General features: G+C 34.9%; 1 protein-coding gene across 3 annotated transcripts in view; it reads right to left on the bottom strand.

Annotated features, from left to right (window-relative positions):
* Positions 1 to 25683, bottom strand: part of G2e3 (G2/M-phase specific E3 ubiquitin protein ligase) — a 58944-nt gene extending 33261 nt beyond the window's left edge. The window contains exons 1-5 of one of the 3 annotated variants that reach the window (XM_063246419.1): positions 25316 to 25683; positions 11339 to 11379; positions 5714 to 5811; positions 3664 to 3765; positions 1309 to 1433 (exon numbers count right to left, since the gene is read on the bottom strand). In XM_063246419.1, coding sequence (XP_063102489.1) covers positions 1309 to 1433; positions 3664 to 3765; positions 5714 to 5811; positions 11339 to 11375 — 362 coding nt within the window. In that variant the 5' untranslated portion in view covers positions 11376 to 11379; positions 25316 to 25683. Of the gene's footprint in view, positions 1 to 1308; positions 1434 to 3663; positions 3766 to 5713; positions 5812 to 11338; positions 11380 to 24985; positions 25118 to 25315 lie in introns of those variants that run through there. The other 2 variants (XM_005001382.4, XM_063246417.1) reach the window with 2 other exon arrangements.
* Between the last annotated feature and the right edge of the window lie 261 nt (positions 25684 to 25944).

The following is a 25944-nucleotide window of genomic DNA, read 5'->3' as shown; positions in this document are numbered from 1 at the left end:
CCTATGATGGTTCCACATCTTGGTTATTGTGGACTGTGCCTTAATATAACAAGGACTGGTAAGTAGATCAAATGGTAGCCCTAATTTTAGTTTTTGCACTGTACTTGTATTAATTTACGTTCTTCTGATTTTTGTATTCTTACATAGGTAATGACTTATTAAGTCAAAATACAAGAACTTAAATAAACAGAACACTCATGACATCAAATGCCAAAATTCATGTCTGAAGCTGCATTCAGGAAACAAATGTTCTCAGAGTATATGCTAAGGCTTGTGTCTAGATGTCCCCCCAAAGCCTCATGCAGTCATAGGTGGGGCTTTTCAGAGGTTGCTGGATCTATAGTATGTGATGGTTTAAGGGTATGCAATTACTATGCTAGTCCACTGACTGTTTTGGCATAGTTCTGAGTATGGATAATGGGAAGCCCCACCTTGGGCCAATTATGGACTAAAACTTCTATAAACTGTGAGCTGAAATAAACTGTTCCTCCCTTAACTTTTCACGTCAGGTATTTTTTTCTCAGCAATGAGAAAAGTAACTAAGAGTTAAATAAAATATTTATTTTTGCACTCAAGTAAAGTTATATACCTTTAGTGAGAAATACATATGGCTGCACAAAATAAGAGTGGAGAATCAATTCTTAACAATAACATAAAAATTTAGTATCAGGGAGCAATTTTCACTGAAATAAGTAACAGTTCAAAGTTATAGCCCAGAACTTAATGCTAATTAGGCCTATTCTAGACTTTTTTTTTTTTTTTTGGTACCAGGGATTGAACTCATGACTTCACACTTGCAAAAGGTGCTTACATCGCTGAGCTAAACCCTTGGCCTCCCCCCACCCTTTTTTTATCGATCCGGGGATCGAACTCACAACTGCCTGCTTGCAAGGCAGGCGCTTATGCTGCTGAGCTAAACCCCCAGCCCCCACCTTGGCCCTTTTTTTAAAATGTAACTTTATTTTATTTGTACGGGGGATTGAACTCATGACATCATGCTTGCCAGGCAGGTGCTTATGTCATTGAGTGAAATTCCCAACCCCTTAGGGCTACTCTACATACTGTAATTCTCAAGATTTAATAGGCAGAAGTAACACTATACGAGTGGGATGTATGTGTATGCATATATATATATATATATATATATATATATATATATATAATTATATTGTGTATACATATAAATAGTAATGTAGGTATACAAATTCAGTTCAACTTTAAAAAGTTATTTTACAGGGAAATTGTATCTTTGGGATATCCATTTGCCATGGTTCTTTAACATTCATACTTCACAGTTAAATAACTCACGCAAAATTGCCAGTGAACTGGAAAATACATTCTCTCTGAAGCCCACATGGGAAATGGTAACTTCGTTTACATCGAGGTGCTACACATCCAATTGAAGCACCATTTTTCTTACAAACAGAGCATTTCTAGAAGAAAGTATCAAAATAGAGCCATATAAAAATTTTTGACTAGTATAACATGATCAAAGTATTAATAAATTTTACTTGTGAGGAAAATGAAAATTATTTCCATCATAATAGTTGTGATGACAGTACATTAATGAAATTTCCTAGATTATTCCCCCCAGAAACAATCTAAAGCCTCAAGGATTCATTGATATAAGAAGCCCATTTTTATTCCTACCAGCTACAACATTTTAAACTGAAGAATTTATATACATAACAGCTATACAAGAAAGCTTCATTTCAAACCAATCTGTTAAAACCTGACTAAGGTGACAATCCTCACCAAAAGGAAAAACAGTTGAAATACTCATAGTAGGTTGAACAGCATTCTTAAAAATCACATGTTCAAGTTCTTAGTACATGGAACTCTAAGTTACTTAGAAATAGGGTCTTTACAGATAAAATTAAGCATTTTAGGATGAGATCATTCTGGGTTTAGGGTTGGCCTTAAATCAAATGACTTTTATCTTTAAAAAGAGAAAAAAAAATAGGCAGGTTGAAGAGACATAAAAAGGCTATTTGAAGATGGCGGCAGAGATTGTAGCTATGCTACCAAGGGTTCCCAACAGGCACAAGAAGCTATCGAAGGAGCACAAGAATAAATGCTACCTCAGACCCTCTAAAAGAAAGCAACCTTTCTGACAACTTCAGTTAGAATTCTGGCTTCCACTTTTAAAGAGTAAATTTCTGTTATTTGTAATGACAGATCTAGGGAACAAATATTGTAACACTGCCACTAACAGAATATTAACAGTATCACATAAATAGAAAGATTATTAAATTTATCAATAACTTAAAAATATAGAGGTACATAAAAAATGCTCGAACACTTATATGGCCATTATAATGATCACTGATTTAGGACTGCAAGTTTATTGCTAATGCCTCAACTACCACCCAAGTAATAGGAAAATTCTACACCAAACAGAGACTCTTCCAGTGAACTTATGCAAAGGAATTCTAGTTTAATATAAAAATGAGGACTCTTCTCCAGAAATAAGATTGATGGTGTCTTCAAATGGTCTTTAAATGGTCCTTTCAACCAAGGCTTTCCCTCTGCCCTAGAGCCTCTGTATTTTATGAGCCTCAACTCTCATCCCTGCTTGACATTTTAAAAACTAACTACCTACATTTCTTTGCCTTATCTAAAAGGTTTTTATTTTTACTTGGTAAAATTTTTTGAGTGAAGCTTCTTTTTTTCACATCGTTAATTTCCTGATTTGGCACAGGATGAGAGTAAAGACATACAAGGGAGCAGGAAGGGAAACAAATAGTATTATTATAGTTCTCTGTTGGAGATTTTAAGCCACTATTGTATCTTTTATATGTACCTATCTTTATACTTTAAAAAATTCTAATCACTTACTGGCATTTATTCATTTTTTATCTAGAAACCTCCCAGTCAGTTTTCTACCCTCAGAACTTTAAGCCCTTGAGGCTTGCTCTGTATTTTAATTCTTGTCATCATTCTAAATAACTCCGGCATTTATAAAACAACTTTTCTGACTTCTTCAAGTATCAATTTATCTCCACTCAGTGCAATGATGAATGCCTTCATCATTCAAATTGTTCTACCACAGACATCAACTTTAGTATTACATTCTCTGAACAGAATATTTTCAATTTTATAAATTTCAATCACTAGTTCTACTCAGACTATATGGAGCTCTACAGTCCATTCCTTGGGGTACCTAGCATGTAAATCAATCATATAAAAAATCATAAAAAAATAAATGAACAAGATACTAAGTTTAGCATATCTAGGACGGACAACAAGAGAGCACTAAACACAAGCAAAAAATGTCACAGAATAGTCATAAGAGTTGTGGAAATCATAAAATCACACTTATGTAATTTCTACTTCCACCTATCATTCCAATCTTAGCAATTAAGGCATAAGAATTTAAAAAGTAAATGGTTGGCTTACTGAAGGATTTGCTGATTGCAGAAGTGGAACTATAAGACTGGATGAAATAATGGATAGGATAAATAAGATACAGTAATCACTATTGTCACATGTATCATACAGGGTCAGTAAAGCTTTCATGTGCAAAACAGTACAGAACGTTATTCTAAAACTTATGCTTGACAAAAATATACATTAGAACATAAAACTAAAGCCATAAATTTCTTCTTCAGAAACTACAAGAGATTTCTCAAGTACTGACAATGAGTACAATAATTTACTTACCAGTTTAGAAGCTCTATTCACTTCCTTTCTGATGTCTTCTATTAGAAAACCATAAACTCCTTCTTCTTCTTCACCTCTCTGCCAAATTCCACTTGACATCAACTATGAATATATTCTCAATTAGAAAACAAATTCTAAGAAACTAATCTGGATATATGTATATCCATCTGTAATATTCACTCCAATAAAACTCAAATTTCCAAGCAGCTATCTGTAATCATTTTTCATGGTCAAAACAAACGACTATTCATGTCCTCAGATTTGAAAGACACTAACAGATCATATATCCAAATTAGATTATAAAAGTATTTCAGGAAGTAACAGAAAAACAGAAAAAAGGTAGGAAGGTAGCACACACAGATAACTGGGAAGTAGGAAAAAAAGAAAGAATATATATAATTAATTTAAGAAAAAAAGGATAGTAATTACAGGTGATTATGAATGTAATAACAACAATACTATTTTAGGCTAACTTTAAATCTATCTGAATTCTTATTCATAAAAAGAATACTTACAAGGACCAACTACTGAGTCACAGTTAAGGGGCTTTTATAAAAAATCTTTAATAGTTGAAAGATGTTAAAGAAACTGTATGAAGAAAAACCATGGACTGGAAATAAAAAATTTAGCTTGTGAACAAGTACCTTTTAGTTTTGGAACTTTAAACTACCTATTATGTCACTGACCTTAAACATGAAAATAAAAATATTGGAGCAGATTGCCTCTAAGTCTCTTTCATCTGTAGCATTACATTACCACTTGTAAAATTACAATATTTTACTGTTGTACATAATAAAACAGAATCTTTAAAGGAGAGAGTGTGGGATTGGTACTTTTTAAAAAAGGCTTACACTCATAAATAAAATAAGAAAGTATTAAGAAATTCTTAGCCCAGTCTACCAGTATACTTAACCCACAAAGTATCTGTGAAGCAGAAAGCCTCAAATGAATACTTTAGACAGTTTCTCAAGGAAACACTGAAAAACTTTTAGCCTGGATGATAGCAAGCTTCAAAATATCTCCACAAATGTATCACTACTCCTTCCTTTAGAAGGTGGCAGGAACCCTCCCCTTGAAGCACAGGCTAGTCTTAATTTGCCTCTAACCAAAGAAAGCAAAAGTTAAGGTGGTGTGTGGCTTTGAAGACTAGGTAACACATTCATCCTCTTATCTCCTGTTTTGGGGAAAGCCAGTTACTCTGAGGCCTAGACAGTAAAGAGTTGTGGTCCCCTGCAATTGCTAGTAGAAACAGTAGCCAAAAACACATGAGTGAGCCTTTGGAGAAGGATCCTCCAAGCCTAGTAAAGTTTTCAGATGGGTTAACATCTTGCCTATAATGCCATGAGAGAGACTGAGCCAGAACCATCTAGTGTAGCTGAAATCAGAATTTTGACCCTAAGAAAATATATGAGATAATAAATGTTAGTTTGACTTACTCAATTCAGAGTAACTTGTCAAGCAAAAACAGATGCCTAATTCAGTATAAATAATGTATATTAATACAACCTTGGTATGATAAGGTATTAATGATGCCACAGATTCAAGTGGAATAAAAAGTTCGTAAATGGAAGAAAAGAGACTGATGCTCAGGATCAAATCACCTCCATCTGAATGACCAGCACTGTAACCTCATTCTTTTCCACTAATAAATGAACTACTTTTAGCCACAATTTTTTCCTCCAGGTTCTCTGTGAAATAAAACACTTTCTTTTACTCCCTAAACCTTCAAACAAGTGTTTCCAGAGATTAATCAATAACAACAAAGGAAAAAGTTAAAAAGAATACTTTCGTTATAAAACCAGTTTAGCCCCCATCTCCACTCTTAAACTAGACAAAAGCAAACAGGTAATGCTGGTAAGATCTTTGTATTTATCAAGTAATTTCAGAACCTCAGAAAATTAGATATATTCTCCCCAAATCTTATTTTTTACACAAATGAAAAACAAAATCCGAAAGTTAAATAATTTTATCCAATTATGAGAAACCAGTGTCAGCATCTAATTCTCTTTAGAGATCAAATTTCTAGAATATAATTACAAATAATACTCACCAAACAATAGTAATGCACAGTGAGATTCCATTTCTCATTAGTTTTCTTTTCTCCATATTTATTAGCACAGTCATCATTTTTTCGACAGAAAACACAAGCTGAGTGTAAAAATAGATATAAAAAATATTTTAAAATTTCAAAATAATTATGTAATTACTGTTTTTCAATTGATTTTAAATTTTTTCTGAAAGAGCAAATCACATTTGATTGCTATCAGTAGTTTAAAATTTTCAAAACCTATTTCTAATACTATATTAATGTGACTTTGTGTATTTCACCAGTCTTCAAGGATAAATTCCTTGCCTGAAATGGCAAACTATCGGGGTAACCTCACTGAAAACAATGAATTAGGAAACCTCAAAACTGTATTCTACTAAAGCAGTGATAGAGATGCCAAAAACTCACAATCAACTTTTCAGAAGCTCTGGAGTAAAATGAAGTTCAAAAAAATTTTTTTTGTAAATTAGGAAAATGCTTAATAGAGAAATGAGTTGCTAAATTCTCATGAGAATATTTTAACTTACCCATCTACTACTGCTCACTCACAAGTTGAGCAGTGGCCTTGAGTAGACTGTGTTCCTTATACAGACTGCTGGTTCAAGAGGAGGTAACACATGCAGATCATTGCCAAAAAATGTGATTTGAAGTGTTTCAATCTGAGTCACAGCACTCTGAAGGGTAGGTTCATGTGTCTTTGTTTTACTTTACTTTTTTATTTTTATTCTTTTTGAGACAAGGTCTCACTGTGTAGTTCAGGCTGGCCATGACTTTATTATATAACCCAGGCTGGCCTCAAACTCGCAGGGATTCTCTTGCCTCTGCCTCGCAAGTGCTGGGATTACAAACATACACTGCCACACCTAGCATATGTCTTCCTTTATTTTGCCTGCCTGGGAACTCTTTCAGGGTTGAAACAACTATACTAGGTGCAACATCCTACGGCAAAGGACAACAAGCTGCTGAAAGAATAAGCACAGGAAAGAGGCTGGAAGAAAGAAATATATGGCGAAGGAAATATGCACTTTGAAAAATTCCACATATACTAAAGAATCCAGAGGGCCACATGCATATGTGTGGATGTATGCGTGCTCAAAAAAGACTGAGAAACTCTAAACTTTTACCTCTAGCTAACCTTTAGATTTATGCACATCTATTTTTTAAAAAAAATCTCAAAGTCTAATTTTACATCTTAAGAAAAAAGGAGGAAACTAAACCCAAAGCTAGCAAAAGCAAAGAAGAAAAAGATTAAAACATACAATACAGAATCAAGCAAAACAAAAAATTGGTTCTTAAAAGATAATGAAATCTACAAATTTTATCTAGATTGAGAAAAAGACTAAAAACTTACAATAAAACTATAGTGATCAAAATAATGTGGCACAGGGATATATAAATCAATATAAAAGAAGGCTCCAGGAATAAAATTTTACATCTATAGTGAATTTATTTTTGACAAGACTGCCAATGGGAAAAGAAGTGTGATCAGTAAGTATTGCCAGGGCAACTGGATAACAAGAGGCCCAAGAACAAAACTGACACTCCACCTCACACCATATCTAAAGACTAACACAAAACAGATAAAGAACCTAAATGTAAAACTATGAAACTTACAAGGAAAAGTAAATCTGCCTGACCTCAGCAATAGTTCATTACAACTGAAGTGAAACGAAAGTGAAAGTACCAAAACAAAAACCAGAAATATTAGACTTCAAATTTACACTCTAAAATGTAAGAAAATACCTGGAAATTACATTTCCGATAAAGGTCTACCATCCAAAATTCATAAGACACTCTTACACTTCAAAAACAAAAACACAAAACAACCTTTTACAGATGGAAAAAGACTCACTATGACTCATTTCTCCAAAGATGACATACAAAAGCCACAAAGTACATTAAATGATGCCCTATCATTGGTCACAGTCAACAAAGAACTACAAATCAAATCTACAAGATAACTTCTTTACATCTTTGAGAACAGCTATAATCAGAATAAGAGTTCATTAAAACATAGCAATTCCCTTCCTGGATATATAAACTGGAAACTGATGTTCAAGCAAACACCTGTACATTACTGTTCATAATAGCATTTTTAATGAAATAAAATACAAATCAAAATCCATGAAATAAACAAAATATAGTATTCTGTACAAGAAAATGTTAGTTAGCAATAAAAGGCATTAATATATGCAATAACACAGATATACCACAAAACATTATGCTGACAGAAAGCAAAGTCACATATTATGTGCTAGCATTTACATAATGGGTTACATTATCCAGAACAGTTAGATCGCAGACAGTAAAATAGCAATTACTGGTTGCCAGGAGTTGGAAACAGGGAAAATAAGTTAAAAAGTAAGACAATGGTGAAGGTTTCACAACAACATGCAGGACCTATACACTCTAAAGTGCTTAAAATGGTAATTTTGTCATGTATGTTTAGACACACACACACACACACACACACACGCAAAGATTTGCGAAGTCAGGGAGATGTGAGTTAAGATTTGCCTTCATAATCTTTTTGTTGTTTTCTGTATTTATGACAACATAATGTTTTGAAATAATGTCTATTGCAGAATGGCTATCAACTACTATAGAATTCACTCCTGCACCATGTATTTGTGGTAACACAACAGACTTTTTGAACTTAAATTTTATTTATATCTTCTAACCAGTATTCTTGCCAATTTCTACCTTGCCCCTATCCCTAACCACCATTCTGTTCTCTGCATTGGTGAGTTTTACTTTTCTAGATTTCATATCAAACTGAAATAATACAGTATTATCTTTGTATGCCTGATTTGTTTACTACACTGTTTTATGACTCCATTTCTTCAACTTAAAATAAGGACAAAAATAATATGCATCTCAAATTATGTATTAATGAAGAATAAAGATTAAATGACAATACACATTAATGTAATTAACAATGTGATGCACAGAAGTGAGCAAGTCTTAGTATTATGGTTACTAATCTTCTCTGTCCTATGTTTTTCTCCTATCATATGTAATTTAAGGAAACTTTATTAACATGCTAAATGAAACAAGTAAACTAATACTAGCTAAAGCAAAAAGATTTTGAGCATTTCAGGGCAGCAGATCTATTCAAAATGGAGGGCATATGAATCTCAAAATGACTTCATGAAATAATTCCATAGGCCTCATCCTCCCTAATCAATCCACATTGGACAGTAACTTGACAGAGCAATAAGCTTTGTGTGTTTTATTGTGTTAAACCATATGATTTCAGAATTTACCTATTATTAAAGTGAGTGCTGCTTACCTTTACACATGTAATCAAGAATGGTTGTTATGTGCTGAAAAGAACTGTATTTATTAACAGAACAGATTCCAGAACTAGAAAGAAACGGTACAAGCTAATTTCAATACTATGAACACATCCTTACTATATTGATTTCCCTTATTCCAGCTGAATGAGGTAAGTTACAACTTAAAGGTTTTCTCCTAAACTTTTAAAAGACTTTTAGCTTCCCTGTTTTCTCCATACAAAGAACCTATTCAAATACATTAACAACACTAGCAAACTGTCATTTGTTCACATTGGACATCTCACACCAGCAGTTTCCATTTCAACTCCTATATCCTCAGTGTCTGTAATTTTAGCTGTCAAGCATTCAAAAAGTTTCAAGAGTCCATGCACAGAACAGAGAGGAAAGAAGGAGAATTCTCGGGAATTCACTGAGACTATAGATCTCCTGACAATGATGGATAGAGGTTTATCTGTTACATGCTACAGGCCTTCTGCTTTCAAATTTGCTTCCCTTTTCTCTTGCCTTCCCATTCACCTAGTAAGGAGGGTTCTAGGGGCAGAACATACTAGGTTTCTTGTATATATATTTAAATGTATGTTACTTCTGTATTTGTATTTTTTTAAAGAAATGTTTAAAATTCAGTGGAATTGTTCTAACTTCATTATATTTACTGTTAAGATCACCTGCAACAAATGCTATTAGTTTTTTTTGTTTTTGTCTTTTTGAGACAGGGTTTCACTATGCAGTTCAGGCTGGCCTTGATCTTGGTTTTTGTAATTAAAATTTCCACTTAAACACATTCATACAAGTGAAAACTGGAGTTCAATTTGGAAAAAATAAGTAAAAGTAAAGGTGTATTTTTAATTGACAAATGCATGTAAGTACTACACAAATCAACAAAAATTCAGAACTATTAGCATGATCATCTGCCCAACCTCACAGAATTAGTGAGAACAGACTAACTCGGAGAAGTAACTGTGGAGTATACTGTGACAATTCACTTTCAAATGATGAGTACCAAAAAACTTACAAAACACAATATAAATATCAAGGCAAGGACTAAATCCATACATAATGATTACCGTATGTTACCCAACCTAAGACACTCGAAAATGTAGATACTGCAAAATTTCAAAACTATTAGCATAAAGTCTCTAGATAAAAGCAAGAAAAGAAAGAAGGAGGTTTACAAGTGAATTTCCTTACTCAAAATGACGTGGAGTTAACAGATACTCTCAAAGTGATGGATAGAATATAAAATTTTAAGTATAATATTTTTATTGGGAATTTTTTAAAATCTAAAAAAACTGGGTTACTGGCAAAAGACTACAAAGTAACAATTTAGATTTCTCATCTTTCATGGTAGCAAGTAAATACATATTGCTAATAATACAGAAAAAGCAACCAAATACAAAGGTTAAAAGGACTAATTGGAAATATTTTGTGAAGACTTCAGAGGTAAAATCCTTTTCATGCTAAACTATTATTTATTTTTATTATTTAAATTGTTCTCACTTGCATTTTTCATTTTGTAAGAAAAAGTGATGCAAAAAAGTGAAAACATTGCCAGGTATGTGGTGGCGCACATTTGTAATCCCAACACTTAGGAGGCCAAGGCAGGAGGACTGTTATGAGTTTGAGGCCAGTCTAGGCTCCACAGTGAGTTTAAGGCTTAATTACATAGCAAGACTCTGTCTCAAAACAAAACACCAAAGAACAAAAAGGAGTGATATACTCCTGTAATTCTAGCACGGAGGAGGCTGAAGCAGAAGGATCACTGTGAATTTGATGCCAGCCTGGGTTACACAGTCAACTCCTGGCCAGCCTGAACTATACAGCAAGACGTTGAAAAACAACCACACACACACACACACACACACACACACACACACACACACACACAAAATAAACAACAAGCTAGGTGTAGTGGCTCAAGTTTGTAATCCCCACACTTGGGAGGCTGAGACAGGAGGATCATTGTGAGTTTGCAATCATTGAAAGTTTCAGACCAACTTGGGCCTGCAAAGTGAGCTCAAGGCCAACCTGAACTACACAGAGACCCTGTCTTAGAACAAAAGAAAACAAGGCGAAACAAAACAAAACAACCCCACAAAGACCAAAGAGATGGAAAAACTGTATTTATTAAATAATAATTTCATTCAAACAAAAACTATAGTATTTATGCAAAATACAAATAAAATTCAGCAAATAATATACTCATCTATGGAAATATATTTAATACACTTTAGAACACGGAACTCAGATGAATCAGGAAATTCATTCCTAGAATATGGAAAGCATTCTAAAAAGACTTACTGTCTTTTAAATATTTTAAATAGTTACTTACCAAGGTTCTGCGAGTCACCAGGTTTATTTTCATTCATTTTGCTAGGAAAAAAAATATACCAATTCAGTCATCTTAATTTTAAAAGCCTCAAATTAACCATTTTAATTAAATTTATTCAATGTATAATAATAAATGGTCCAAGTAACTATTTCCTACTCTAGTACTTAATTTTCTTACCTTTCACACATGTAAGACCAAAAGTTCTCAAGAAGAGTGGTAGTCTGAGGACTTTTTTAAAATTGGAAGGGATGTTTAATTATCAAAACAGGTATGACAACCTTGATATTTAGTACAAAGGGGCCAGAATTTGCAATGCAAGAAAAACTTTTACAACAGAGTAGACTTTCAAATACTTAAGCAGATATGAAAATAGGTTTTTTAAAAAAAAACCTACATTAATTTAGAACATTATGTTACATTAACTTAGAACTAATGCCCTTGTTACATATAAACACTTAGTCTCTTTTCCTGCCATGTTAGGACAAAATAAGTACTTCTAAAACGGTAACTTCCATGTAAATCAAAGAACTTTGTATTTATTTCTTTTCAGATTTTTATCAAGAATCTTTTACCATTTAGGAAAAAATAGCATCAATGTGAAAACAATACTTTTAGTGTGGATTTGTAGCTGTCGCACTTGAGGGATTCTATATAGTGCTGCAAGGATCTCACTGCCTCATCACATTTTATAGTAGAGTGGCTCAACCAATGAAGGTTACTGACCTGTCCCTATCGCCTCACCCCACCCCACACTAGTTAGTACCATTACTTACAATTATTACTGAAATGGTTTTCTTTCCTCTAAAAGATCAAAGGGACAAATACGTAAATACATTTTACAGTTGCAAACCAATGCACAGAAAAAGGTTAAACACAGTACACAAAGGTGTAGTGAGAATAGGCTAACCCACAAAGGTGTGACACTAACCCACCAAGTTGTGACTACAGAGTAAACTGTGCCACTTCATGGGGGAAATTTATAAAGGAGTATAAAAATTCTACAGGACATAGTATTAAATATCTAGGCAAGAAAAAAATCCTCAAATAGATTGTTAGCAAATCCTATAAAATACTATAAAATATAGGACAAACATTAACCAATGTATACTACCCCAAACTGATACTTCTCTTAAATAACCACTTATTTACATTTTATACTTTAACATGCTTTAAGAACTGCTCAAATTTAAATACGAATGCTTCTCATGTAGTGCTTTTGTGTTTCCCCATAAAGTTACAGTCCAACTCTTTTGAATTACTCTAAGACTTATCTTCTAAGTGCTCAAGATAGTTATATCTTAAGAGAATTCATAAAACTTTTAAAATGTTTTGCAATTACATAGGTTACCTTTTCAGTCCCTCTTTGCAAATATTCAGTAGGGTTAAGTGGGTACCCTTTAACGCCCTTGGTTTTCTCAGTTTCTCTCCTCTCCCCCTTTTCCTTTTTTCTATTTTTTCATTCTGGCATTGATTATACTAAGTAGATAAAAGCACTTGTGATGTCTACCCATGTGCATACAATGGCTACAAGCTGCCCTCACTGGCCCTCACTGGTCAAACAGGCTGAGGATCACAACCTATTCAACCTGATTACAAACATGTTAAAAGGAGTGTTTGCATTATGTGGTAGGGGAGGAAGTTCATCTTAAAATTGATGAAATACAGCAAATAGCTAAAGTCATTTCGACTTTTTACTGGGGCATAATGTTTGTGTCTAAATGTCCCCCTAAAGTCATGGGGGGGGGGCATTTTCAGAGGTGACTGATTCAGGGTCCAATGCTGGGATTAAGGGTGTGAGTGCTACATCGCCCTAGCGTGGGTAGCCTATATACAATATAAGGGACAGAAAAAGCCTTTTCCTTTTTTTCCCTTTCTGCTTTTGCTGTCTTGCAGAGTCATGCATGGCTGTCTTTCTGCCATGTGCTACCCTGCCTTGGAGCAAGCAGATTATGGACTGAAACCTCTACAAAGTATGAGCTAAATAAACCTTTTTTAACTTTGGATGTTGGGTAATTTTGTCTCAACAGCAAGAAAAGTAACTAGGACCTGAGATTTCTCTATAATTCAACCTGTGATGATGAATTCAGTGCATCATAAATGCATGCATAAAATTCAATTAGCACTACATGATGTAATACTGAGAATAAATGTGAATGTTTACATTGACATGTACTGTTTTGTTCACTCAGTATCCAAATACAGACCTATATTTGAGATCCCATTCCTCCATCTTACAATTCTTTTACCTTTCCTCTTTTGGGTGAATTGTAGCTATCTATTGTTTACTTTTAGATTTACTCTAATATAGAATAATGACTGAGGTTTGTAAAATAGTCAACTCTGGTAAATTTCCCAAAGGTAAAATTCCTATATCATTTAGCATACTGCAAATAAACACTTGCTGAATGTGAGTACTTCAAGTAGGCTTTGCCATGAGCCTATCAAAACACTTTCTTTAACTTCATTTCAATGATCCCCTTTTCCAAAATCCTGTAAGAGCACTATTTTATCACTTGTTCGGTGAAAAGCCCTGTGGTTCCTCTGACTTACAATTTCACTGTAGAGAATCAAGAGATTTAACTTCACTAAGACTACAGGTTTTACCCCAATGGCTGTAGCAAATTGGTCTAGGGTGAGCCAAAGAATGAAGAAAATAATTAATAAATCCAGACAAATGGTATATAGGAGTTCCTTATACTACTTTGAGACCCTTTTCTAAATATAAAATTTTAACATTTTACCATCAAAGCTGGATGTTCTGAAGATACTGTGTAGTTCATATTTTTGAACAGTTGACGTTAGCCTTTTTCCTTATTCCCAATATCTGAATAAAGCTTTTATCCTGATTGAGGATTACTTTATTTCAAACAACTCTCCAAAATTAGGCAGTAAACACACACACACACACACACACACACACACACACACACACACACCAAACAACACCAATACTATTCAAACATTTAAAAAACATTTTTTTTTTTAATTTTTATCGGTACCAGGCATCGAACTCAGGACTGCTTGCTTGCAAAGCAGGCGCTTATGCCACTGAGCTAAATCCCCAGCCCCTATTCAAACATTTTTAAATTGGATTTTGTAATTTGTTTCAGCTCTTTCCTATGAATTTTATGGTCAGGGCTATAACTCAGTGGCACAGTGACTTTCTGACACGCACAGGGTCATGAGTTCGATCCCTGGAATAACAAAAAAGGCAGAAGAGTTCCTAAGTAGAATGAAGAAAATAACAGGATTTAAGTATGTATATTTCAATAGACCAAATTCTAATAAAGGTTTTAGTTTTCAAATATCAAATTGTTCTCTTCCTGGGAAAATCATTAACAATTTAATGAAGTTTTAGGAAGCCATTATCAAGATATATTCTAAGTCTCTTCCATTGCTTACCTCTAGCTAGTCAGTGATGAGGTTTGATGCTTTTTCCATATTCAGAGCGTGGTACCCTTTCCCCTCGATTGTGAATGTGCTTAATGTTTGGTAACTTACATACATTAAAACATTTATGGCAGAAATGACAATGTGTACCTATGTCATAAAAGGCACTGCGATTTCTTCCTTGCTCTATCATGAATTATACCCACTGGAAGAAACGTTACTATGTCACAAGAACTGTCAGGACACTCTATGGAGAGGTTCACTTGGTAAGAAATGTCAGCAAATTCTTTAGCCTAAGCAAGGTTACATATAAGTGCAGCCTAAAAGTAACTTCATGAGTGATCCTAGGCCAGAACCACATAAAGCTAAGCTGCCTTACTAACCTACAGTTGCTGAGACACAATACATGTTTGCTGTTTTGATTTCAAACCATTAAGTTTCAGGGTAATCTGTTACACAGCAATATGTGGATTATTAACATAAGACATTAATCCATATTCCCTCACCCCACCTGATAATTACTTTTGTATATAATGAACAACAGGTCTTATTTACTAACATTTCCTAAAGCTCATAATCCTACTGCTTACAGAAAAGCTCAAATGCAAGATCACACTGAGTATAGCGGAAAATGCTGGAACCAAACACTTGAAATATACATTTTTAATCTGGCACTTAATATTAATATTCCTGCTGAAAAACTAATTGGTTTAAATCACTTCGAAGGTTCAACTTAATCTATACAAACCAAGTTGTTTCATGTATTCTAAATTCTTTTTCCTTCTAACTTGTAATCTTCTTTACAAATTTAGATGTCGTACTCAAACTGAGCTTTCAGTTTATTTTCTGATCTGGCATGTATAATTTTACTCACTAAAAGTGCATAAAACAAAACTGGTAGAACATAGAGCTCTGGGAGTCTGTGTGTCTTCAGAAACAGGAAAAAAAAAAAAAAAAAAAAAAAACTTAGCAAGACTGTTTTAACAGTGTTCCAAAGAGAATATCAAAAGAGATTGAGATGAAAAAAGAAAGCAAATAAAACTTTGTAGCTGAAAATAACAGAAATGGAAAATGCCCCCAATGAGTTCACAAAGGGGTATCACATTGGAACAGGCCAAAGAGTAAGTGACCCTGAAGACTGGGTAACTGAATTTATCCACTCTAAGAAGCAGAATGAAAAAAAAAAAGAAAGAAAAAGAAAAAAGAAAATGTACACACCCTAACAGACTGTGAGACACTATTCCACATGGGTGTATATACTTAATAGAACGTACCAATATTATTAATGGTACAAGCATAGGAAAGGAACAAAAGACTATTTGATAAAATGGACCAAAACTTCCCAAGTCTGATGGAAGATTTTAATCTGTACATTTTCAAGCTGCCCAAGTATCTCCAATTAGTATAAACTTATAACACACTATAGCCAAACTGACAGGAGCAAAAGAAATCCTCAGTAAGATTAACAGCCAATTTCTCATCAGAAACCAGGACTTCCAGGAGGCAGAAAAAGGCAAGTGGTGGGGCGGGAGTAAGAGAGAGATGGTGAGAAGGCAGGCAGGCAGGTACCTAGGCAGGAAAGAATTCTACATGCAGCAAAACTACACTTTAAAAAATGGAGATCAGTTCATAGATTCACATTGGAAGCAGAAACATAAATAAATCTTTCACATACACAGTATGGTAAACTCTACCCAGAGCAAGTAACTGATAAAACAATCTTCACAGATATCCTGAACAGACCAGGGAGGACGGAAGGGCATTCTAAGTTGAGTATAGACACAAAGGCACAGAGGCACGCTGGAGTATGGAATTGAAGTGCGTCAGGAACTTCTGGAAGTTTCTCTTACTGATTCCATCATATGGTTGAATTATGTAGTTGAATTTCTTTGGATTGGGTAATTAAATAATAATATAATCTCCTCCACGGCCTAGATATTTGCCCCCTTGTCTGGACTCTGCCTCAAGTGGGCAAGGTCTAATTCCTCTTCTGCCTGATCAAATCAGGTGCTAAATAACCAGACCACCCAAGTTCCATACTTTTTGAAAACAGTTGGTATCTTTACCATAGATCAGGGTTTGATCAGTAAAGTAAGTTAAGGCAGAGACCTCACAGGACGAAGTCCCCTTTTCTAAAATCTAGCCCTTAATTATTTTCAAACAACAGTTTTTCTGCTGCCTCATGAGACACAGTACACCAATGATTCTGAATAGGCATCAGGCAAAGGAACACAGCAGAAAGAATTCTAGTCTTGGGTCACATACTGCTGGGTTTCAACTTCTGGTTCTGCTTGCATCCTTGAGTGGCCCACTTCCTCAAATTCCTCAGTGGCAAAATGGAGAAACTCCTTATCTATTAGTTTTTATATACAAAGTAGCAGATTTCTAATAATTATTAATCTTTCAAAGTTTTAAAACTATTTTTAAAAGAAGTATTTTTAGTAAAGAAAAATCTAATAAGTATTAATCTTTCAAAGTTTTAAAACTTTTTAAAACAGGTATTTTAAATAAAGAAAAACCTGAAAAAAAGAGAAATCAAGACATCCTCAAATAAAAGCAGAGGGATTTCTTTGGTAATCTGTCTACTAAATGGTTTTAGCTCAGCAGTACAAGCGCCTGCCTGGCAAGCATGAGATTGTAAGTTCAACCCCCGGTACCAAAAAGAAATAGATTAAAAAAATAAAATTAGTACATATGTTTGCAATATATAATGTTTAAATTTATTAGGGGGAGTTGGAACACATACATAACACAACTTAATTCTTTTTTTGTCCCTTATCCCTCACCTCCCTCCCTGTTCCTTCCAACTCTTAGTCCCCTTTCCATTTGCAAAAACTGTATTTTTAATTTTCCCCTTTGATTCTTCTTCCCATTCCCTTTGAGACTGCGTTCTTGTTAGGTAATGAAGGGTGGTCTTGGACTTCCTGTGTAAGCCTCCTAACTAACTGCTAAGAATATAGGCATATTTTTCCACATGTAACATGAAAAATATAATTTTAAACAGCCAAAATGTCAATGATGAAATCACAAAGGAAATCATACTTAAAAACATGAAAATTAAAGTATAGTATAACAAAAATTAACACTGACAGCAGTCGTGCATGTCTGTAATCTCAACACTCTGAGTGGCTGAGGTAAGAGGATCTCAAACTCACAAGTTTGAATCCAGCTTGGGAAACTTGGTAAGACTCTATCTCAAAATAAAAAATAAAATGTAAAAAAGTATTGGGGATGTAGCTCAGCACAAAAGCTTTGGGTTCATTCCTCAGTACAACAAACACACATACACATATTACAATCATTGCAAAAACAATGCTCCAACAAAAATTTATACCTATACATGTCCATATTAAAGAGAAAGACCCCATCGCCAGTTGGAGTGATCACACCTGTAAATTCCAGCACTTAGGAGGCTGAGGTAGGAGGATCACCATGAATTGAAGGACACCCTGGGGTACAGTGAGTTCAAAGCCAGCCTGAAACCACGTAGCAAGACCAAGTCTTAAAAAAAACCCCAAACAATCTAGAAAAATGACAAACTAAGCTCTAAGCTAGATATTATAAGAAAGAATACAATAAGAGACCCAATGAAATACAAAATAGATCCTTGAGTTGAGCAGTGAAACGGATAAACCCTTAGCTAAGACTCAAGGTTACTAAAACCAGAACTGAAAGGGAGACTGCTATAAACATTAACAGAAATAAAAAGGATTATAAAATACTGTGAACAGTTTTAATGTTGCAGAACGTAGTAGCAAGTTAAACAAGTCAAATAAAACTGACTCAAGAAGCCTACAAGAGATAAGCATCCATCTTTCTCAAGCCCCTTAAAAAAATAGAAGAGCAAGGAGTATTTTTAGCTCATTTTATGAAACTAGCAATTCACTGATACCAGTCAAATAAAATAATTACAGAAAACTAGACCAAAATACTTGTATGACTACAGCTACAAAAATCTTTAACAAAACAATAGGAAACTCAACCTTTCTTATTGAGAGAATCATCTATGATGGATGATCAAGTACGATTTACCCCCGTAATGCAAAGATGGTTCAACATTTGAAAATCAGTGGAACACACATTAACAGATCAAAAAAAGCGTGTTGCAACATACTAATCTCAATTTTCTGGTGATGCAGGAAGTCATTTTACAAAATTTAATACTCCATAATAAAAATACTCAACAATTTAGGAATACAGGAACACTTCCTCAGCATGATGAAGGTTATCAATGGGAAAAAAAACTATCGCTAACAGCGTACTCAATGGTGAAAGACTGGAAATTTCCCACTTAAGAGCTGGAACAAAACAAAGGTAATGACTGTTATCACTACCAGCTTAATGAAGGTAAAGAAAAAAATAAAATACATCTAAATTGAAAATAAGTAATTATTTACAAAAAACATGATCTTGCATATAAAAATGTTCTAAAGAATTCACCAAAATCTGTTTAGAATTAATGAACACACAAAAGTCAGTGTATTTCTGTACCATATCAATAATCCAGAAAAACAATTTCATTTATATTAGCATAAAAACTTTCTAGATAATAAACTAAACCAAGGAGGTACAAAAGGTGTGTACAGAAAACTAAAAATGGTGCTGAAAGAAATTAAAGAACCCTAAATAAAAGACTATGTTCACATGTTGGAATTTTCTATTCTTAAGATAGTAATACTCTGTAAAGCAATATATAGACTTGATTTTTTTTTTTTTTTTTTTTGGTACCAGGGATCAAACTCACCTCAAACTTGCCAAGCAGGGACTTGTGCAGCTAAGCTAAATTCCTGGCCCATTTGATGCACTCTTGATTAGAATAGAAAAACTGATCCTAAAACACATATGGAATTACAAGGGACTCAAAATAGAAAAATCTCTGAAGAGAGAAAGTTAAACTATTCATACTTCCCAATTTCAAATCTTGTAACTACATTTAAAACTATATGCTACTTACATAGAATATTAAAAAATCCATGGAAAAGCAGAAGCGCACCCAAAATAAATTCCTATGTTTACAGTTAATTGCTCCTCACCAAGGATGCCAAGATCATTTAAAGGGAAAGGAACAATCTCTTCAAATGGTATAGGGACAACTGGAAAACCACATAAAAACACATTAGACCCCTACCTACACTGTATATATTAGTTCAAATCGGATCAAAAATTTAAACATAAAAGTCCAAATTAAAAAGTCTTAGAAAAAAATGATGGAGTAAGAGTTTCTTAGATAACATCAAAAGGTCTGAGTAACAAGAAGAAAACAAATTATATTTCATTAAATCTAAAATGTTTGCACATCAAATGATGTTTCATTATCAAGAAAATAAAAAGATAAGTCCATGGAGCTGGAGGGAAAAACTTGGAAATCTGATAAAAAGTTTAGTATCTAGGATATTAGAAAATCTTAAAATTCAACACAAAAAGGCAGGTATCCCATTACAAAAATGGACAAAATATTTAAATAAACATTTCTCCAAAGAAAGTATTCAAATAAATGATCCATAAGCCGAGGAAAACAAGCTCATCGTCACAGGTATACGCAGATTAAAATCACAACACACCATTCCATCCCCCTAGGGCATCTATAATCCTACCTGAGGCAAGAGGAGCACCAAGAGGAGGAAGCCAGCCTGGGTTATATAGTAAGACCCTTTCTCAAAACCAGCTTTTTAAAAAAGCAGAAAACAAACAGAAATAAAGGAAAGCAAAAGCAAGGACTGGTGAGGTTATGAAACTTCATACACCACTGGTAGAAATGTGAAATGGCTCTCAATATGTTAAACGTAGAACTATCCTATCATCTAACAGTTCTACTATGTATATACCCAAAAGAACTAAAAATAGATATTCAAACAAAAACTTGTATACAAATATTCATAGTAACATTATTTATAGACGATACCACTAGATCACAAAGATAGAAACAACCCAATTGTCCACTGATCAATACACAAAATGTGGTGCATCCACACAGTGAAATACATGGCAATAAAAAGAACGATCCATTGGTATCTGTGAGAAGATTGGTTCCAGGCCTCTTTATTCACATGGGCATGTAGCAAATCTATAGATATTGATATCTATGATTTAAAAAGCACAGTATTTGCATATAAAATACCTTAAACCTCCATTTAGTTCATATCTCTAGATTACTTACAAACCACATGAATGTTATATTGTTTATGGAATAACAAGAACAAGCATGTGTGTGTTAAACATACACATCATTTTCCAAATATTTTCAGTAACTGGTTGATTGAATCCCAGGATGGAGACTCCAGAAACACAAAAGACCAAATGCATTCATTTTGTTATAACATGAGTGAACCTCAAAAATATTACTCTAAGTGGAAACAGATATTAAATGCTACTCATTGCATCTCATTTATGTTAACTATTCTGAACAGATAAATCCAGTAGATACATGTTCATGGTTTCCATGAACTAGTTTTTTCTTTCATGATGATGAAATGTTTTTCAACTAGATAGATACGGTCTCACATTATGAATGAATATACTGTCATTCAACTATGGTTAATTTACATGAATTTTACCAAAAAATGTTAAATGTACTTTTTTAGGTCAAATGTATACATGAAGCCAAGAAAAATGAAAAAGCATGTGTCTATTGTCCAAAACTGTCCAGAGTAGCTTTACTTCTTTCAAATAGCCAAAAATAGCCACTCATAGGTTTAAAAATTGGTATTTAAATTTACCTATACATATACATATATATGTATATATACACAAGCATACACACCAATGTATTTACTGAAACTCACTGGACTGTATCCCTAAAACAGGTGCATTATTTACAAACTAAATTACTAATGTTTTTTTTTAAAGTTAAAGATATCTATTTAAATTAAAAGGAAAAGCAATAAAGTTATAAATTTATATTAACAAATGTATGAACTGGTCTTCAGGAAACAAGTTTTTCTCTGCCTCCACATATTGGCTGTCTATACCTATTATTCATGTTTCTTTATGATTCCAATGTTATACCAACCTACAAAGACCTTTTCAGTTTTGCTTCCAAAATCTTACATCTCAACTTAAAAATTCAAGTAATCATGTAAATGCTCTAGATAAGCAGTCTCTAACCTTTCTGGTACCAGGCACCAGTTTTATGACAGGTAATTTTTTCCAATGGTAGGTGAGTGGTATCTTGGAATAATTCAAAGGAGAGCAGACTCCACGTACATGCACAGCTCAGGGTCCCAGGAGAATCTAATGCCACTGCTGATCTGACAGGAGGCTGAGTTCATCTAGTGATGGGTAGCTGCTATAAATACAGATAAAGCTCTTTGCTGGTCTGATGTGCAGCCCAGTTCTTCTGAGTTCCTGGTCTGAAGCTTGGGGACTACTTCACATACTCAGAAATTACTTTGGACTAACTCCACCCACTAGTTTTTAGGATGATGACCCTACAATACTAGCAGGTTTTTATAGACAGGAATGTGAACAAGATTAGTTAAGAGTTCAAACAGAAAACAAACTTCCTTAATTTTTCACACTCTGAATAAAGTTTTTAAAAAATAATACATAACAACATATCATTCCTAATTTAAAAACCGTACAAAGAGGAAACCAAGTATTCAAAAAGTATACTTTAAAAGTTATTGAGCTGGGTAGGCATAGTGGCACATAATTCTAGTAACAGCTTACCAGGCTAAGGCAGGAGGACTCAATCACCATGAATTCAAGGCCACCCTGGGCTGCATAGTGACTTCAAGGTCAGCCTGAGCTACATAGGGAGACTGAGTCAACAAAACAAAACATGACCAAAGTTCTTAATTCTTTTTCTGTCTCCTTCCTCTCTCTTCCCATTCCAGTATGTACGTGTACGAACTTCCAATGAGGAACGTAATCCTTATATACTATAAACATGTACCAATAAAAATAAAATTTTAATTTTAAAATATCACATTAAAAAATAACAAAGCTATTATTTTGGTACCTCAGTCTTCATGTTAGTGTCAAATAATAAATGGTCATGAGAATTGAATGAGGAAATAGAAAGCATTTAGAATAAACGAGTGCTAGCAAATATTACCCTTGATTTTTCTCAATTATCTCCTGAGGTTATGTTTTTGATACTTATCTTTCCATATTTATGGAGTTCATTAACTTTGTAACACTAAATCTGTATTCAACATCACAGAATAAATTCTACCATTTCAGGTGCAAAAAATAGAGCTTTTACAAGTTTTTCAGTCATTAATCCAAAACACAATGTGCTGAATTGTTAAAATAAACACTCATCAAGCATACAGAGTTTCAGAGTATAAAAGTATTCACTGTTTTCTACTAAGCAATGCAAACATAAAGATGCAGAGGACAAGAGCTCTCAATCTAGTGCTATGTTTATAACCAGATTTGCACTGAGGAAGAAGCACTCTGTCCAGGAAGTCTAGAAACCATCTGGGTAAAATCTTAAGTGGGAATTAAAAATAGCAAAGTATGCATTAAAAAAAGAGAATAGATTTGCAGAATTGTACTAGTAATGATGGAACATCTGCAGGTCATTTAAGAGAGCTGCATTATTATTGTCGTGCTTGGATGCAGAATTTAGAAGTCTGTGAAGGGCTTTAAGAAAAAAGCTGAGATTAAATTATACAGAGTAGACAATGTTGAGTGTTTTTTTTTTTAATGGAGCAATATTTGGAAAGTGAGGCCAAAAAATTATTTTAAAAAAGACAAATTTGTAATCTAGTTTCTGATTTTATTTGAAGCAATTTATTAGTGTGAGAATGAAACTACTCAACCTTTTAAACTGTTTACTTATCTGAAAATAGCTACTTCAGTGATGTACTGAAGATTAATAATAATCTATGATAGCTTGTACAACGTTACTCAACACATTAGGATGCATATGTGGCCGTCAACATATACCATGAATATTGTAAAAGTCTTTGTATATTAACTCATTTAATTATCATCATAATCCTAGTAGGTATTTTTCCCATTATAAACTGAAACACAAACAGGTTCAATAGCTTACACAGGGACATGTTAACTAGCAAGTGACAAGAGACAAGACTCAACCTAAAGCAATCTGGATCCAGTTCAATGTCCTTAAGGATGTATTACAACGCTTCTCTAGGAAAGACCATGTCCGTGTTTGTAAAACTCTGGAAGAATCTTCTAATCTTTCAATTTAATAGGCAGATTAATTACTTAGCTAATTAGAATCTGAGATTTGAAGTACAGGGAGCAGCATTTAACAAATCTTCAACCTACTGTATACATACCAAAATATGAAACTCATTTATATAAAGCAAAACTCAAAAGAGTCCATGTAGGGCAAAGTAACAAATTATGTTAAAGAAATTAATCCAAAACAGATTATCACTTGCTGGTGGTAAACATGAAACAAACAGATTGTGTCCAATCCTTAGGTGAGTTAATGTCTTTGCTGCAGTTTTGTGGAAAATGTTTGTATTTCAATGTTTGTAAGCATTATTTCAATCTTTGCTTCCTGACAAATGAAAAAAAAAAAAAATAGATTCCTTAGTAATGATGGAGGAGCCAGCGATGGATTAAATAATGTTTTCATTCCGAATATCAGCCCTTTTATATGGTGTAAACCCCTCGTATTAAAATTGTAAAAGAAGCTTAAAATATCTTTTCCTAGAAAGCAACATAAAATGAAGCTGACATTTCAATAAGGCGATATAAAACACCTAAGCACAACATATTTAGTTTATATTTACCACGCATATCGAAAATATTTGAAAAAAATATGACTTTTACTACAAGTTACGAGAGTTTAGTTCAATGTTAAAAATGAACTCCCTCGCCCCCCAAAAAACCACAAACGACAGCAAACCGGAAGGAAAACATACTCTTGAATAGAGTTCTCTCAAAACGACTTTAAGAACCCATTTGGCCAATGAATGAAGAGGGTGAAAAGGCAAGCCGGTGGGACTAAACCTTATCCCCACTGTTTGCAAACTAAGACCCAGGCGAACCACCGCAGTTATTATAGCCAGTGTATAAGCAAGAGTCTCAGGTTCTTGCGGTACTTGAAAAATGCCAACGGTGAAAAGAAAAATATCCGGATTTAAAATACAAAGGGTGCTCAGATTTCCTTTAAACCTCCACCAGGCATCTGAGAGACTGTCACTCCCCTGCGCTCCGGGTAATAAGCAGCCTCCCCGTACGGCTCTCGGGAACTCCTGGGCTGCGGGGGCACCTCGGCACCGAGCCGCGCCCTCCCCCACCGTCCATCTTTAATAAAGGGGATTCTGTTACCTGTGGTAACACGCTGGCGCCCAGATTCCACCACAGTCGAGGCTTCCACATTCAAGCCCCACTGGTGGAAACGACACTGCGACTACGGAAAACGAAATCACAGGAGGCAGCGTCTGCACCCGGCTTGATTTTCCGGGCCTGCCAGGCCTCGCAACCCACGGTGCGCGAGACGCTCAGCAGCCTGCGACTTCCCACGGTCTTCACAGCAGGCCCCGGGCCGGACACCCCCAAAACGCACCCCGAAGTCTGTCCGGCCTCCAGACCCACTACCCCATCCGCCGGTCCCGGTTTTTTTCTCCCTGGAATACTAGCTTTCTTGCCGTTCCCTACCTCCTTCCCAAGGCGCGCTGAATCCTAGCTCCAAGACGACCCTGTCACTTTTCGCTGCTCACTCGCAGCTGCCGCAGTCAACGGCTAGCAGGATTCAAATTCGCCCACTTCCGCTCGCAAGCCGGAAGGAGCGGCCGGCCCCCTCCGTCGCGGGGCGGCCCGCACTGGCTCGGACTGGAGGCCGGGCCGTCGCAACCTGCTGGGGGTGGCTCCCCGGTGACCCCTTAGCTGTAACTTCTTTTGTCCACGCTTGCAGCTAGATCCCCAGAGGGGAGTGGGGTCGTGGAGGTCATTTCTTCCCCAGGGCTCTCGCGGAGGGGTGGGGGTCCGCTGGGTTCTGAAATGGACAGGAAAGTGCCCGAGGCCCCCGAGCGGGGTGCATGTGAGCGCTTAAACTCTGGGAAGCTTTTACTCCTCCTCTCGGCCTGCTGTAAACAGCCACGGCCTCCAGATGGAAAAAACAAACTGCCTACCAGCGCAGGTTAGTCTGACCCTGCTTGTTCTGGTCGGGGCAGTCAGGACTTGGAAAATTGTTTCCGTTCGTTGTTTAAAGAAAACAAAAAACAGTATAGCAATGACTCCTAATCCAGCCCCAAATGGAAAATTAGGGATCATTTTACAAAACTAGT

This window comes from Cavia porcellus, unplaced genomic scaffold (assembly GCF_034190915.1).
Source record: "Cavia porcellus strain 051 isolate PalLab524CR breed Dunkin Hartley unplaced genomic scaffold, mCavPor4.1 scaffold_1, whole genome shotgun sequence".
Classification (NCBI taxonomy): Eukaryota; Metazoa; Chordata; class Mammalia; order Rodentia; family Caviidae; genus Cavia; species Cavia porcellus.
The sequence above is the reverse complement of the archived record's forward strand: the minus strand, read 5'-3'. Positions and strand labels throughout refer to the sequence as shown.